The sequence below is a fragment of the Arvicanthis niloticus genome, chromosome 9 (genome assembly GCF_011762505.2).
Source record: "Arvicanthis niloticus isolate mArvNil1 chromosome 9, mArvNil1.pat.X, whole genome shotgun sequence".
Lineage (NCBI taxonomy): Eukaryota > Metazoa > Chordata > Mammalia > Rodentia > Muridae > Arvicanthis > Arvicanthis niloticus.
This window is the reverse complement of record NC_047666.1, coordinates 49,278,914-49,297,570: the sequence shown is the minus strand read 5'-3', so window position 1 is coordinate 49,297,570 and position 18,657 is coordinate 49,278,914. Positions and strand designations below refer to the sequence as shown.

Here is an 18,657-nt window from a genome sequence, read left to right as displayed (position 1 = left end):
CATGTATGTGCATAGATATACATATAAATGTAAACTATATTAAATTAAACAAAAAGTCCATACAGATAGAAGCAACTTAGCATAATAATTCATTGCCATGACACATGGCACCTGTTCTGCCCTTCTAGGGCCTGATAAGCTTATGATGAAAAGGTGTGTCATTATTTCCCTGAGAACTAGCTTGTACATGTTACACTTAGGTGGTCAGCTTCAAGGTTGAGGCTGTTACTTTGTACACTCTGAGCTGTAACAAAGTTTTTATGTTTTCCTATAATACATATGGGAATGAGTTTTCTATTTAAAGAGAGTGGACACAAGCCAAGTAGCAAATAATAATCACCAGTCAAGAGCTAGTCAAACTCAGCCTCAGATGGCTCAGCAGAAGCAATCCTGGCTATTGATCCAGTAGCTACCCACAGCAATTTATCTAATGCGAATGCAGTAACCTAAACTTGAGTGAATTTGTACAGAGAAAGAAGCTCAATACAAACCTTACCTACACTGTATGTGGAAATGGACATTATTTTTTAAACCAACATGAAGAGTGCAGTTTGGAAAATACTGAAATCTAAAGAAAATTGGCAAAGATCTTTATTATCACAGCCTCATCTCCTAAGTGTTTATACATTTCCGACACTTTAGACAAAACCTTGCATTTAATTGCATAGCCATGAAGGGGGCCTTTGCTGGAACATTCTTCCTCAGTGAATTGCCTGTAAATCAGGGTGGGATTTTTTCCCCATTTCTCAGTTATCAGGTTGTGGATATTTCTGTATACATGATCTATTGATGTTCTTTTATTTCTTTTTGAAATTGTAACAACTTCTAAGACAAAAGTTTGCAGAATATATATGGGTGCGGTCCTTATGACTCCATCCCCACCAGAAGAGTTACTGCAGTTAACAACTGATAAATGAGGCAAAGTCACTCTTCTTTAGATCTTGGAAGCTGTTGGATTGCTTATACTACATGGATAGCCACACACCCATGTGAAAGCTCTATCTGTGAGTTACTAATAGAAATTAAGACAAAAAGAAAGGACATTTAGTTGGAAGGGATACTGGATGAAGGGGATTGGGGGTATTGGGGGATGGTGGACAGAGGTAGTTGTAGATAAATCTGACCAAGAAACATTATACAGGTGAATTTAAAAATGTACATTGAGATCCTAGAGCACTGTTCCATGTATCACTTGACTGTACTGTCTATAACTGACCACCATTCTAGTTGCTATATGAACTACTTGACAAATGCAGAACACAGAACTTCAGGAGAACAGCATCCACACTCCTCATATGGAACTGGGCATTGGTACGTACATACATCCAAAGTTGCCGTTTTGCAATGGTAGGAATAATATCTAGAGCTTCACACATTGTAGATAAGTTTAAGAGCTGAACTCCTTCCTGTCTTTGATTTTAAAATCTTATTCACATCTAGGAAGGCCACTGACACTTTATAGAAAGAGCCTTTTAATTATCCTCCTGCACTTGAGCCTAATACTCTTTTACTGCAAGATAAGAGTTTTATGATGATGACAGTGACTTCAGTATTTTTCTCTTACATACAAATGGTTATTCTAATGTGTACTCAAGCTTTTCAGGGTTATGAGACAATCTTAATACTGTGGAACAAAGACTACAATGCTATCTCAAGAGGATCTATGGAAATCCCGTTTCAATTAATGCTAACTCTAAATTACTATTTTAATGAAAAGTACTATCCAATAGTGATTGAACTTAAGGGAGAGATAGTTAATCCATTCAACTAAAAGAGAAATGAACATTTCCAGTAAGGACCCATAGAACATGGGGGTAAAGTCTAAGTAAGCCACAGTAATGTGTATCCAGGACAACTACTGTCTTGACTACTTTCTTGGGAGTGCTAAGACATTCTACATGAGGCTTTGTAGAATATTCCACCATCTTCCAAAGGTTTAACAGCAGGGTATCATTGGCCAAATGAAAACAAATCCCTTTGTATAAATCTAAAAAAAAAGAATTCTGACTTACATGTGTTAAGTTGTTGAGATTCAAAATAAATTAAGTCAATGAAGCCAGTAAACAGATATGTTATAAGCAATCAACTGTTATTAACACTTCTTTGACTGGGGTGCCAAAACAATATAACTGTCCAGTCAACTAATTCCACTGCCCATTTCTTATATCTTTTTAAATGGCTACTGCATTTGCTGTGAGGGACGGTGAAGACCCTCCTCACCATACTTATCTGTTGCAGTGGAGTATTAATCTCGAACCTTCTGGCAGCCTCAATCAAAATAACAATCTGCCATAGCTTCTGACCACCAAGCCTTGATCACAGCAAGGAAGTTGCATGAAAATCAGTCTTCATAAGTAAGCTCTGCTCTCCCTCATCCCCAGTGATGGCAAGTGCTATTGTAGCTAATTCACTTTCTGGATAAGATACTTAAATCTAAGCAAAGTGAAGGACATTTTGCTTGCCCTGCACTTTTCAAATGGTACTAGACATTTAAGTAATTCTTAGAACTCTGAAGCTTTTAGCTGCACAATCCGGTTATCAGTACAAGTTGTTCTACATGCTTCTCTGAAGTCTATAAAGAAACTGCTATTCTAATACACTCTTTTCCTTGCTGAAATATATCTATTGCTGAATGCATCTATTCTGTCGAGACTTCTGAAATTTAGGACTGGCATTCTCTCACAATTACTTTTTTGTAAATATTGAGAATAAGGACTTCTTGATTTTGAGGATCACACTTAACTTTATTAGAAAGAGAAGAGTAAACACTTTATTGTAAATTTATTGGTATTAAAGATACAACAGAATAGTCTTTTTTTTTTTTCAGGAAATTACCACAGGGCTCCCCCTCCCTCCTCAGATGACCAAGGTATTCTACTGCTCAACAGAATTCTCTATATTTGAATCTTGACTCCTCTATTTAAAACCAAGGATGCTTTTCCCCATTATATGTTTTCTCTCCATATAAAACTCTCATAGTCTTCTCTTTCTTTGTTTACACATCCTGAGGTCATCAGAGGCAAGTAAGCAGCAAGGCAAGGCTTCCCATTGGATCTTTTTAATCCCCTATCCCTGGCCCAAGAGGTACTGTGAAAGGGTGGGAAGGGGGAGGGGATTGCTAGACATGTGTGTTCACTACCTCTTTCTTTTGTGTCAGAGCAGCAGTCTGTCATGGGTTATTTCATGACCCTGTGCCAAGAGGAAAAGTCCAAATGATTTGAGGAACTCATCATTAGCCATTAGAATGATTTATATTGGGGTATTTTCTGAAACCAGAGGCACAAGTTTCTCTGATGACTTCACAACTCAGAGCCCCTATATTCTGGTTCCCAATGAGTTACATAAGAAATGAGAGCCAGAAACTGAAGCTTAGGCTTAAACTATCTGTTTCTTTTCAGAAATGGTAAACATGTTGAATTAAAGACTTGGAATTACATTTATCTTGGGTCTTAGAGTTTTCAAAATAGTGTTTTGTCTCTCCCAGCACTGAGCATTTCAAACACTGCCTGTGGTGTTTAGGGTTCAGTCATGCTTCTTTCTTCTTAGAATTTCCTGTACTGCTTCCCTTTGGGCAACATTGTCTGTTCAGATTCTATTGTCATTTTGAGGTTAGTTAAACATCCACCTTCTCCCAGAGACCTCAGTTGGAACATATCTCAGTTTATTTTCATTGCTTTCCTTCTTCATATTTGCTTTTTTAAAATCCAAGGCTCTTTTGGTGTGTTATGAATATAATTTTGAAACAGTCCTTGTAAATAAAGGCATCCTGATGTATACTGTGTGATCATAACACACAGTGTTTAGCTTCTTGGTCCAGTGTCTTCTTCTTAGGATGTCAATTTGTAAGAAGGGAATGATGGTCACATTAGCAAATCAGAATTAGAAACAGTTCCACTTCACCAATTAGAACCTTGTGACCATACTGTTATTGTTAACATGCTAAAAAAACAATTGATATATCCCAAAAAATTCCTCAGTGTGTAAAAGTACTTGAAATGCAACCTGGCTACCTGAATTGGGTCCTTAGAATTCATGGTGGAAGGAGAGAATTATTGACTCATAAAAATTGCCTTCTTCCCTCTATACACATACACATACACACACACACACACAGAGAGAGAGAGAGAGAGAGAGAGAGAGAGAGAGAGAGAGAGAGAGAGAGAACAAACAAAAATTAACAATATTCTTAATAATAAAATAAAATATTAAAAAATCCCATTCTGTGTTGGGCACAATTCTGTACAAACATTATTGTAAGTGAGATACAATATGCTACCTTCTATAAACTTCATTTCTAATGAGAGAGGAAAGCTAGGCAAATGGAAATGAAGAAGTTATGAAATTCTGTGACAGAGGTAAACACAAAATGTTAAGAAACCCAGAAGAGAGACAGACCTTCATTACCTGTGTTAATAAAGGTTAAAGACAAACAAAATATGAACATGCCTAAATTAGGCAGAGAAATTATTTAAATGATGTTGGACAATTCATTAAGCCACTAGGGAGGTTAGAGAACCAAAATCAGAATATTAGTAAACTTGGAGAGAAGCCAGGCTACCCAAATCAAAGCTCCAAATAAATAAAACAAAGCCACATCAGCAGGCTGGCATGGTGCTATTATAGGTTCTGTTGGAATAGGAAGCCAGAGGTAGAGTGAATGGAGCCAACTTATGCTGGATTCAACATCTACTGGTACAAACTGATATCATTGGTCTGGCCAATGCTGGTGCCAATAAAAAGGGCTTTCCACTATTCTTGGTAGCTGTGTCCTTGAAGCTTAACTCATTTACAGTGGTTATATGTGGTTTGCAGAGCATAAAGTAACATGATGCTAGGAACGTGAATAATGGACATTGTTAGCTTTACCATAATACCCAGGAAGCACCCTTCTGAAAACTTTGGCAACATTTGCCATTAGCATATCCATGTAGATTTATAAAGATTGAATTCTTAACACATCCCAATCTACAACATGATTTTTAGGCTGACCAGATGGTTTTTCAGGTAAGAATGTGTGTTGTTCAAGCCTGAGAATGTAAGTTCGAATTCCCTATACCCATTTCAAAAAGAAGAATTCTTAGATCTCTTGTATTTATGGTTGTGAGCATAGGATTTATCAGCTGAGCCATCTCTATAGCCAATGGATGCTTATATCTCAATCTTGAATTAGTTGGCTCTTATTGTTTCTTTTCTACAATGGTGTATGTAAAAAGGCTATAATACTTTCAATATTTACAAAGATTACTTCTCTTGTAAAGTATTTAATGGTTCTATGTTAATTTTAGTTATTAGGATAGGCATTGTCATTTAGACATTTAATTTCAGCACCCAAGAGACATATTCTGTGAGTTTGAGATAAGTGTTATCTACATATGATATTCCAGGCCAGCCAGAGCTACATAGTGAAATTCTGTATAAACAAAACATAAAATGTGTATATTAGATACTTAAAGATATAAAGACACACAATGACTTTTATGACACTTTCCCACTGTAATAATTGATTTCCAATGGGAATGTCAAGAGGGAACCTGGGACAAAGCAGAGCAAAGAGATATAGGTATAAAATTGTGGGAACTTAGACAAAACATTTTAGGTTTGTAAGGGATTCCTTTTTCCCCCTGAAATGCAAGATTAAAAAGTAAGTGTAATTTTTCCCTTTCTTCTTAGTAAATATTAACTGTGACTGCATGCCTTCTACACACTAGGACTTAAGCTAGATGGCAGGGACAATGGTTTGACTTTGTCCTTATGATCAGAAACACAATCAATGACCAGAGTGTTTCATCCAGGAAGGAATAGAAGAATGGTGCTATAAGTTTCCATAATGAGGGAGGAAAAAGAAAAAGAAAGGGAGAGAGAGAGAGAGAGAGAGAGAGAGAGAGAGAGAGAGAGAGAGAGAGAGAGACACAGAGAGAGAGAAACAGAGAGAGAGAAACAGAGAGAGAGAGAGAGAGAGAGAGAGAGAGAGAGAGAGAGAGAACAGAAAACTCTGTTGGGAAAGCACTTGCTGTGCAAGCACTCGTACTGAGTTTTATTCTCAGCATCTAAGTAAAAACTGAATAGGTGGCAAGAGCTTGCAATCCTAGCCCTGAGGAGGTTGACACCAGAGGAAGCCAGAGTTCACTACCTAGTCTGCCCCTCTGATCAGCAAAAGCTTCAATTCATAGTGAAAAAAACGGTCTCAAAACAAAGTGAATTGTTCCACAAGAACACACACACACACACACACACACACACACACACACACAGAGAGAGAGAGAGAGAGAGAGAGAGAGAGAGAGAGAGAGAGAGAGAGAGCTACCCACTACAGAGACATAAATAAGTGTATAAAAAAACATAAGTAGCTATTCCATATTCCCAAGGTCTAAATTCCTGAAGACTGAGTAGCAGCGAAATTTAATCTCTAGTCCTGCACATATGACCTCAAGTAGAAAATTACAGAGAAGGTACAGAAAGTAAATTCAAAGAAGCTCTAGAATTTAACTTAATAAGAATACTTTATATTTACATTTTTAATTTTACTAATTATACGTACATCATTTCTCCCCATCTCTGTCCTCTTTCCAATCATTCCTTTGTCCTCTCCCTCCATCTCCTCCCATATTCCTCTTTGTTCATGCCTTCTTTTTGTTGATTATTATGGTTGTATGTTGGGCCACATTTTGGCACTGGTTTGGGCCTTGAGGACAAATCAGAGCCTGGCTCTAGTTTTGAGACCTGTCTCAATCACTTCCATATGGGGGTGACTCAACAAGACCCATTTGGCCCTGCCTGTGCCCTGCTGTTACTTATATAGAGCTTTGCTACTGGCCCTGTCAATCACCCCATACCCTCTATCACCCTTCCTTGCCCCCTAAGTCATCTAACCTCACCAAAACTTCTCCCTATACTCCAAGTTTATATAAGCCAGAGGATGATATGATACATTAAATTTGAGTTCCTACTTCAACAAGACTCCCAGCTAGGAGTGGTTGCTCAAGGGCCACTGACAAAAGGAGCCAAGAGTTGCATATATACAAACATAAATGATTCATAAATATAACCCACAGAGTCTGCTTACTATGGCTTACATATATACATGATTTCAGCATTGAGCACTTTGTGCTGGATACAATCAGGAGGCATCTCCCTGGTAACAGTACCTCCCTATTTCAGCAGTCATCTGTTGCCTCTAATTCTTACTCTACTATTCAGGACATGTGAAGATTCCCATTTCACATAAGCATGTTCACTTCTGTTGAAAATAACTAATTTATAATAACAAACAAAGTAACAGTAGCTAGTAAGTACCATAAAATATGGAAAAGGTAGTTCTAGCATTTTCTTTTAGGTTTTAAAAAGTTGGAAACTGAGTTGACACACTATCATTAACATGCTGTTAATACTGGAGTCTTATATAATAATAATATCATAAAGAAGTATCGTTGAATTCTCCTAGAAACAATCTACAAGGCTGTCAGAGTCAAATAGAGAATATTCACTTACACTGCCTGAATCCAAAAGATGGATCTAGAACTGGCTAGTGCTACATACTATCATGAACATTAACTCTGATATTTCACTGAGGAAATAAAGTCTTTAAATGTAACCTTGGCCATTTAAGTTATCACATTTGTCTGGATTTTTGTTTTAGCATAATGGGAATGAATTTTATATTGGTCTCTGCAATATTAGGCAAAAAACAACTTTTGTTAACACTACATGAGTAACCACTATAGGGCCATTTACACAAATGTGACTATTTTACAAAAATGTCATCAAAATGAGAAAATCATGTTAAAGTTCTTTTTAAATCTTATGATGGTGGAGTAGCTATACTTATGTAAGCCTTGCAGAACTGTGCCAGAGAGAAAGGTTGTTGGCATTTACTTTGACAGTATAAAAGTAAAGATACCTAATCAATGTGAAAAGGCCCCTGTTGGTGCTCCAGAAACTGCTTAGTGGTTAAGAGAACTGGCTGCTCCTCTAAAGGGCCAACACTTGATTCCCAGCCTCCATATTGCAGCTCACAACAATCTGTAACTCAAGTCTACAGAGATCTGATGCCCTCTAGCCTCATAGGGCACCAAATACATGTATGATTTGCATACATACATGCTGGAAAAACCACTATACACATGTAAGTTAAACACATAAACAAACAATAAATAGTAATTTAAAGGCACCTGTTTAAATGTAGTTTTTTGTCTCCAGTGAAATATCTGCATTTGTTTTACCAAGAAGTGATGCTGGGGAGCTCAACCTTGCTTTGCCATTGTGAGCACTGGAGATATACTTACATACCCTGCTAGAGTACCCTGTGATTTAGGATTAAGCATCCCTTAAGTTTTGAGGTAAAAGTATTCTAAAATGGAAAATGTATTCATAAAAAAGAATGACAATGTTCAGAAACAAACTGTTTAAAAGCAATGGAAGTTAGTTCTTCCAGATTGAAGCCAATACATTTAAAATGTAATCAATCCATCACACTCGAGCACGCATGCACACATGTGTGTATTTGTGCATGTGTGTGTGAACTTTAGCTCATTTGTTTTTCTCTTCCTTATATAGTAAGAATGTAGTAAGAAAAATAACTCTACTGTCAATATTATTTTCAATTATGACTGAAATCATACTATTCCAGTAATTTTCAAAACTTTAAATTCAAATAATAAATATTTATAGGGAATCAAAGTGGTACGCTAATAATTAGGTGTTTCTAGGTATTAACTGCTTCCCAATACAGCATCTCATTCATTATATATACAACCATGATGAAGCAGGCTTTATAAATCTCATTCTCTCTATGTTAAAACTGGAAGCAGAAATGGTGAATCATGTATCAAATGTTTACAGTACAGGAATAAGAGTGGTTTTCACTCAATTCCAGGTCTTTTTGACACCATATGAATGGGTTGCTCATTTCTTTGACATAACGCTTCACTTGTACACATAGGTGTCTTAGGTACTTTATACAAATCAAGTCTTTGAGTCAGGAGATGGAAAATAAAATGAACATTTGATGCTAGTCTAGAAAATTTCTCCAGAGTCTCTAACAAGGATGCTTCCCAGAATTACTCTTCAAAACAAGAATATGTAGCAGCTTCATGTAATCCTAGTGCTAAGATATAGAGAAAAATCTATGATGATATGTGAATAGCTAGACTGTAGACTATTAGGTATTGCTAAGTTCTAGCTTAAAAAAGAGACTTTAATAAGTAAAATTAAATGCAATCAAGAAAGACACCCATTGTAAATTTTGAGGACACACATACACACTCATAAAGAGAGAGACAGAGGGACAGAGAGACAGAGACAGGGACAGAGAGAACGAAGGACAGAAAGAGAGTGACTGAGAGACAAATAGATAGAGAGACAGAGACAAAGATGGATAGCTAACCCCCAAATGTGTGCCTACATATGTAAATGCCATATGTCTATGCACATCACACACAAGTGAATGCATATACACACAAAGAAATAAAAAAACATTCATCGGAAAGAAATAATATTTAACCCCATTTTCCCTAAGTCACAGTAGATGCACTTAATCCGCACTTCATAAACAGTAAACTGCCCCTCAATCTCTGCTTATTTTCTCCTTGTTTATCAGAGAAGAAGGGTATCCATGAAGCACATAAGCATACATACAGTTATTAATTACACATGTGACATAGCACAGGTAGCTTATAACCATTATCTGACTGTTATAATAAGCAGAACTAATCACTCACATGTCACCTGAATCTCCCATGTTTTCTCCCATGTCTGTAGCAGTAGGTGGCTATTTTTTAACCCTCATCTCCAGGGAGCATGGTCTCAGGTTAAAAGATTTCTTTTTAAATGACTGTTCCTGACAAGGTCTTGTTTCTGAGCCTAGCATCTCAATATGTGATTAGCTAAATGCATAATCTTTAACATGCATACAATATTACAAAGGTCATTCCTTTTTGCATTATATAACAAACTCTAATGTCATATCTGTGGATTCAACCAAAGACACCAGGAATAGCAACCATATAATTTTCTCACTGAAACCTGTCTACAGAACATTTATCTTGATTCCAAAGCAAGAAAAGCTTACTTTTCCTAAATATTCTACATGATGGTTACCTTAAAAATGCTGAGATTTTATGGGAGATTGATGAGCATTTTCTCTGCTTTATCCCATACAAAGTTCAATGTTAAATTTAGGACTTTCTTGTAGCAATTAAACATTTCAAGATGGTGGCCAGGCTTTGTTTTTGATCTACTCATTTACATGTAATTTTTCTTGAGCTTGTCTAATTTATTTATTTTAAGCCAGATAGTTCAGACATTTCTTTATGTCAACCAAAGAGCTTGATCGAAGCAAGATTGGAAGCGACAGAGAAAGGAATAAAAATAGTCATTACAATGATTAGGTATCTCTTTGGGGAGTCATGAAACCTGCGGCTAATGAGTTCTACATATTACAGCCTGCCAAAAGGACAGAGTTACAATTTCCTGACAGATCAGAAGGTTCCTAACTGAATTATACTGGATGTTTTCCTTCTTAGGACCCCAGCAGTTAGAGCTACAACAGTGAATACGAGATACATGTTCTCCTGTAAGATGAGTCTTGGGAATGTGATCAGAGCTCGAAACACCAGGCAAAGCCAACACAACAAAGGGACATTTGAATATCTGCTTGAACTTGGAAACAATATTTAAGATGACACCTGGATGGCGATTTCTAAGTGTCAGCCAGGGATGCTTATAAACAAGAGTATCAATCTCAGTCAGATGACAAAAGGTAAGAAGGACCCAGATGGCCAGTGACACTTAAAATCACACCATGTGTTACTATTGTGAGTTAAAAAAAATGAGATTCTCCTAATTCTTTCATAGGAATACCTGATCTTAGTCCAATGGTTGGCTGTAAGTATCTGCATCTGTCTAATTCAGCTGCTAGAAGAGCCTCTCAGAGAGCAGTCATATTAGGCTCCTGTCTGCAAGCACAGCATAGCATCAGTAACAGTGCCAGCATTTAGTATCTGACCATGGAAGGGATCCAAAGTTAGGCAAATCACTGAATTGCCTTTGCTTCAGTTTCTTCTCCATTTTTGTCCCAGCATTTCTTTTAGACAGGATCAATTCTGAGCCAAAAATTTTGTAGGTGGTTTGGTGACCCCATCCCTCCAACTGGGGCCCTATTTATCTACTAGAGGTAAATTGAAAGGGATGGCAATCCCAAAGGAACACTAACAGTGTCAACTAACCCAGATGCCTGGGAGCTCCCAGAGACTAAGCCACAGGCAAACTAGAATACAGAGGTTGGTCTGAGGCCCCCCAGCATGTATGTATCTGAGGACTGTCTTATCTGGTTTCAGTGTGAGAGTATGTGCCCAAATCTGTACAGATTTGATGCCTTAAGGAAAGGGGATGCCATGGTGTGGTGGTAGGGTAGCACCCTCTCAGAGGTGAAAGGGAGGGAGGATGGGGTGAATAACTCTGGGAGGGGGACCAGGGGAGAGAAACACTAAGGCATGTAATGATTAAAAAATTTAATTTAATTTAAAAAATGAGATTCTCAAAGAAGCTTAGTTCACAGTCATGGGCAGGTCTACCACATTTATTGGGAATGTCTAGAGTGAAGGGTGATGTTCAAAGCCCTGTCATCATGATAAATGGCACCTTTCCTCATGAAATGAACCTTCTGCTCTTTGGTATTACTGTCCACTTACTACATCCATCAGTGACTATTTTGGTTGAATAAAATTCTTATAAATAAAATAGACTGTTTTACCTTAGCATAATAACTTCATAGGACCAGACAGGATGTGGACAAGTAGAATTCTAGCATTTAAAGGGCAGAGATAGGGAGATCAGATGTTCATCCTTAGCTAAATAGTGAATTCAAAGACAACCTTGGCTATACAAGACCCTGTCAAAGGAGGGTGGATGAGAAGAAAGAAAAAAACAACATAAAACAATCACAGAGGAATTTGCAAATTTATTATGTGTATATAATACAAGACAGTGGGCCAGCTACCACAGCCATTTTCTTCAAATTTGACCTGAATAAATAAACTTAAAGACATCTGTTCTAAGTAAGTGCTGCTAATAGGATTGATTCTCTGAAAGGTTTCATGCTGCAATCCACAGACCCAAAGAAATTAAGTAATAAGGAGGTCCAAGGGAGGATGCTTGAATCGCACTCAGAAGGAGAAATAAAATAAACATCAGAGGTAGATGGAGGGTGGGAACCGGGTGTGTGAGGGGGTGGGAAGGGAAACGGGTCAGGATCAAGTGGGTAGTGCAAGAGGGTTGAGGGAGAGAAAGTAAGTTGGTGGGGTAAGCATCTCAGACAAGCTGGAGACCTGGGATGGGGGAGTCTCTGGAATATTTATAGCAATGACCCTATCTGAAACTCCTAGCAGTTGTGGCTACAGAACCTGAAGTGGCCATCTCCTATAGCCAAGCAGGACTTCTACTCGAGGAAGGGCGCATTAACCTACACACAAAAACTTCAACCCTAAATTTGTCTGGCCTACAAGATGGGCAGAGATAAAGACGAAGCAGAGATTGAGAGGATGGCCAGCCAATGACTGGCCCAAATTGAGACCCATCCTATGGGAGAAAACCCACCCCTGACACTATTAATGATACTCTGCTATCCAGCAGTCAGGAGCTTAACATAACTGTCTTCTGAGAGGCTTTCTCCCACAACTCATGGAAACAGATGCAGAGATTTACAGTCAAATATTAGGCTGAGCTCAGGGAGTCATATGGAAGAATAGGAGGTAGGATTGGGGGAGCCAGAGAGTTTAAGGACACCACAAGAAAATGTACAGAGTCAACTCATTTGTACCCATGGGGGCTTACAGAGACAGAGCTAACACCAAATAACATGTAGGACCTGGACTTGGGCCCCATACACACATGTAGCAGATGTGCAGTGTAATCTCCAGGTGGGTACCCTAACAAGTGGAGAGGGGGGATGACAATGATTCATTGCCTCCTTTGGATCCCTCTCTTCTAGCTGGACCCCTTTGTCTGGCCTCAGTGACAGAAATGAGAGAGGGGTCTGTGATCAGGGTATAAAGTGAACAAATAAATAAATTAAAAAAAAGCAAAACAAACAAACAAAACAAAATCAAAGTGGACCTGTAGTGATGTTCATATAATTCTAAACAGTTCTTCCTACTTAGAAGTACCAAGGGGAAACATATTATGAATTGACAAAGGTAGTCACAGTTTCTCACTATCTATGATCTGGTTAATGTTCTCCTCCACATCTCTTAGGCAAAAGCTAGGTACCCATTGCCGTGTTCATTCTATTTATCTGTTGGTACCAAGGGTTTCACACCTTTAAAAATTTCTTCCAAAATAACATGTTGTAGATAAAAACCTAAGGATGCTGTTATAGGACATAGGGATGTGAGATCAAGGCCGTGTTGGGATTATATTTACTATTCACTTATTATCACAATAAAACTCTGCAAGGCACAGATTTTTATTTTAATAAGGTAAGTTTGAAAATACAATCACTTCCTACCTGCCTCTTTGGAAATCTGTGTGAAGGACTCCACACCTTTCTCTCCATAGCTTCCTTCAGATGCAAGAGTAGACACATAATTCCATCCCAAGGCCTTCACAATGTCAACCATGGCCTGTGCTTGAAAGGAATCAGGTGGGACCACTCGAGAGAAGAAGTCATAGCGTCGGTCATCACTGAGTTCAGGAGCAGTGGATGCATAACTAATCTGAGGGATCTGAAATGACAAGAAAACACCACGTGAGAGCACACCAGGTGAGTGGGACAGAGTCCCATGTAGAATTAGCCACTCAAAAGACAGGGCTGGAGCAGCACACAGGATTGCTTTCTGCCCAGCAACCACCCTATAAGTACACGACACCTAGATGTGCACAGAAAGGGCTATTTTCTTTTGTGTCTTCTTCTATTTTCACTTCTTAAGAAATGGAAATGGGTATAGTAGGGGAAGGCTATGGTAAATATCATGGCTAGTTAAATGTGGAGGCTTCATAACAAATCTGTCAAATATTGTAACTGATATAAAACCAGTGCAGCCCAAATGCCTTGTAGCTAGCTAGAGACCAGAGTAGTCAACAGAGGATATGGTTGCTCAGTAACATGAGTTGATAGCAAAGAGACCTGTGGACTTGCAAGGACACAGCAAAGTGAATTCTATGTAGTGATTCAAAGAACAGTAGCACACTTAGCCCAGATAAGGGTGGTCACCAGTACAGGCATTCTCAACTTGTGGGTCATGACATTTTTCTGGGTCACGTATCAGATATTCTGCATATCACATATTTGCATTACAATTCATAATAGTAGCAAAGTTACAGGTATGAAATAGCAACAAAATGTTTGTATGGTTGGAGGTCACTGCAACAGGAAGAACTGTCCTAAAAAGCCACAGCATTAGAAAAGTTGAGAACCACTGCTTCCGGGGTTCTTACCCTTTGGAAGGTCTTCTCCAAAGCCACACACATTCTTGGAGACACCTTTCAGTCCTGCTGTGTGCAGTGCACAAGTACTAATAATTCCCTTATTTTCTCATGAGCAAGATATCTGTTCCCCTTAGATGAGATTAATCTATTTAGTAATTTTAAGAAGCTCTAGAGCTTATACCTATGAAGACCAAACTAGGGACCCATAGAGGAAGTTAAGGATCAAATTACTCCTCTTCTCTATCCTGGTGTGTATTGAATGTTTTGGAATTACTTGAAATCTAGTTACTTTATTGATTTTGAAGAATTGATAAACAAACTGAGGATCTGTAACACATATAATATATATATTATATTGTTATATGTATGACAACTACATATACATACAAATACACATAAATACATACATGTATACATACATACATATACACACATACACACACACACACACACACACACACACACACACACACACACACACACACTTGCACAGTCTCAAACACCCTAAAAAAAACTACAAAGCCACTATTGATTACAAGAATGGCTTGTGACCTGACATCCAGATCTCTGTGTTAGTTAACCTATACAGTGTACTCTACACAACTTGTTCTCTCTCTGATTTCTGGAAGGTACAGTCATGAGATAACTAGAACCTATGACTTCTAGAAATAACCTATGATTAGTAGTATAAGTAGTTATGTGTGGTAATAAGGTAGTGACAAGATTTTGTTTGAAAATTTCTTTATCATGTTATTTTCTCAGATATAATTTTTAATCTCTACATAAATTGAACCAATAGTCCATCTATTTTGGCACAAATATGCCAAAGCCAATCTCACTTTGACTTTCAGAGTCCAGAAAATTCTATTTGATTTGATTGTTGCTGATTTTCTGCTCATGTAATTTTCTCCTGTTGAAGCATAGTTATTACTATTATAAAAATCAGTAATTTACCAACCTTTCAAATTATACATTAAGCTCATGCAGCCAGAAAGAAGTCAGATGTTCTCTGTTCCCCCACCCATGCTGCAGGTCTTCACCTTAACCACTGGCAAGAAGGCTCTCTGCCCCAAATACAAAGCACAAACCTCAGGTGTTAGGAAACCTCAGAGTCTTCTACTGAGGTCTTCTTTTGAATAATTGAATAACAGGGCTTTCAAGAGGCACTGGAAGTAAAGTGGAATAAAATTGGAGTATTAAGTCCTGGCATCAGAGCTTGAGTCATTTGTTAACTAGTACCTGGACCTCAACACTTTAGTTGCATCGACTGCTCTCACAAGGCAAGAATGTGCATTGTTCAACATGATACCAGGACAGAGTGAGCAATTCATGCTCTCGGTAATAATTATGAAAATACAGAATAATATATCTCCCTGACTAAGGCTATCTGTTCTCCACATTTGACTTTTTGTGTTGGTTTAAGTGTGAAATATCTGACACAGGCTCATGCATTTTTAGTATTTAGTCTTCAGTCAGTGCCACACTTTGGGAAGGGTATGGAACATTTAGGGCATTGATCCTTGCAGAAGGAACTGCATCAGTGGAGGTAGAGTTTGAAGTTTTATATTCTGGTGCTACTTGCTCTCTTCTCCCCTGACTGCCTAGCTAGCCTCTTGGCCTTTCCACTATGATCGATTCTAATCCCCTCCAGAGCTCTAGTCCCAAATATACCTTTACTCTCCAAAGTAGGTTTCTATCAGAACACACTATCAAAGTAACCAAAATAAATAATATATTTTCCTATGTTCTCTACGGCTTAGGTTAGCTTTCTCCTCTGTGTCCTAGGGCAAGTTAACAGTTTTACATGTATTCCAATAATGACAGGCTAAGAAGCAACATTTTTACATGTTAAACTCATTATAATATATACATCATGTTCTAATAGTTTCACAGGCAATTTCTCATCCAGCCACTGTGAAGTGTTTTACACTATAAATATACTAGATTATACTGTGTGGTATTGTATTAGCTTATTTTATACAAATAGTAAGCACTGAACTGCAGAATTCAACCATGACCTCAGAATACATAGCTATAGAATTAATATTTCTACTCAAGCCTAAAAATGGGCTGTGTAAACAACTGAACTCTTAATTCTTATAATTTACAAAATTTTACTAAAATATTTAATAATAAGCATAAAAAGCAAGACCAGTAGATGATCAGAGTCTAAGTGGGTTTCTATCCCTAGCAATAGCTATGTCATCACTGAAAGTTAGTTTGCAGCTCATTCTGAAACAACTGTTCAAACAAATTGTTTAAACACATTGGTGGTGCTTATACAAATACCTTAACGATCTGGGCTATGTATGTGCTTGTAGTTTGGAGACTTTAAATATTGAGGAAAAAAATCATTTATAGAGCTTCAGGGAGAAACGGGGGGTGAAGGAATACAGATTTGTCAGGATTTTCCCAACAGGAAATGAAAAAAATACAAGGCAAGAAGGTTAAGACATTTCCATTAACTCTGATTTGATGAAATGTATAAGTCTTATGATGATGCACAGATGTCCCTGCCCAAATCCCTCCCCATTTCTGAAATAGTGCTAGTAAAGATAAACCTAGTCTACTATCGACTTTTCATTTATGTAGATGCTGAGAAACATCACAATTATTACATAATGGAAAAACATTCTTTAAATTATGCACAAATTACAGTTAGGAAAATCTTGCTGAAAGAGACTCCTTCTCTCATTATCACTTGTCTTTTGAAAACAATTTCTTTCTTAGGTCCATCCGTTTCAGGTACATAGGAAATAAACCCTAGATTAAGACCCAAGTTTCAATTCAGGCCCATGAACACCTCTTTTTCACTATTTTTCTTACATCAACACCAGGCATATAATGATCCTAGGGTAGGGAATTAAAGATCAAATGGATTTCACTTCTGAGATCAAAATACATTGCACAGAGATAACCCTGCTGGTAATAGAGATGAAGAACAGAGGAATTTCTATAACCTGTGATACATGGTCCTGCATATTTGCACAGTGATAAGTCTTCCTGTCCAGCTTTTTGCTTTCCTGCAGATTTTCAGGTTTATGAAGTCATTATGTTGAGAATACTTCTAATGTTTAATCACAGAAGTAAAAATTTATCTTACTGCATTATTCTTTTTTCCTGATAAAAACGTGTCTATCACTGAAGAATAATTTTGTTAATGCTAAGTATAAAATAGGATATGAAACTACCACCACCTACTTTAAATGGAATGAGATTTGGGATGAAGTTTTACTTTGTCTTAGTAAATTAGTGACATATTATTGACAAAAAGCACAAAGAATGACAAGTTTTCTTAAATATCTTTAGTACTTTTGTCTTTGCATTTGAATATATACACATATAATAAAAAATGAATTTCATTTTCTTCTCCCTTACCTAGCAGTTTCCTTTCACTCCATCCCTCCTCCTCTTTCTCTCCTCTCTCTCTCTCTCTCTCTCTCTCTCTCTCTCTCTCTCTCTCTCTCTCTCTCTCAGAGATCTCAAATTCTCTGTATTTAGCCTCACCTCATATTGCTAAATACTTAAATCTTCACTATCATTCAAATCCGAAATCAAGTCCTCAGAGCTGATTAAATTATTGTGCTCATCTATCCGGTTTCACTAGAAATGTTCAAGGATGTGCCTTCAAAGTGACAGAATATTCATGTTTTTGGTGAAATTTCTTCATGTTATTTCAGGTTGATCAATGAGGTAGAACAAGCTCTCAAATGGTTCACTTGTTGCCCCAATACCTCTCATTAAACAATTAATCACGGTTTGCTTCCAGGGAAGACTGCTGTTTCTTCTCATAAGCTAAATTCTTCTTTTTAGTTTATTACTATTGGGGAGGAGAGGTGAGCACACATTGCCAGAGCACACATGTGGAGATCAGAAATCAACTGTGTGAAATGGGTAGCCTGCTTCCATCTTTACATGGTCTCTGGGGATTGAATTCACATCAACAGGCTTGAGTGTCAAGTCCCATTCCAGTAAGCCATTTTCACTTATCCGTATATATTAAATTCTGAAGTAATCATTTGATATTTAGAGATAACTTTTATATCATATTTTTATCTTTCAAGACTTGGTTCAACACTTAAATATGTTAGCTTTTATGAGCTTGGAGTGTGTCGAAACTGTTCATTCTTGTTTGTTCTTTAAACTGATTTAGAAAATACATTGAGTAATCATATATGTTTAGTTTTAGATATAAATTTTAGAAGAACTTTTTAAAAACTATACCAGGCCGGGCGG

General features: G+C 37.5%; 1 protein-coding gene across 4 annotated transcripts in view; it reads right to left on the bottom strand.

The window, feature by feature from the left end:
* Grm7 (glutamate metabotropic receptor 7) overlaps positions 1 to 18,657 on the bottom strand; it is an 819,622-nt gene that overhangs the window by 544,476 nt on the left and 256,489 nt on the right. For all 4 annotated transcript variants that reach the window (XR_013112556.1, XR_013112557.1, XM_034512293.2 and 1 more), the window contains exon 2: positions 13,502 to 13,718. Coding sequence is in view for 2 of the 4 variants with exons in the window: in XM_034512293.2 (XP_034368184.1) it covers positions 13,502 to 13,718 (217 nt within the window). In the remaining 2 variants the exon portion in view is untranslated. The remainder of the gene's footprint in view (positions 1 to 13,501; positions 13,719 to 18,657) is intronic.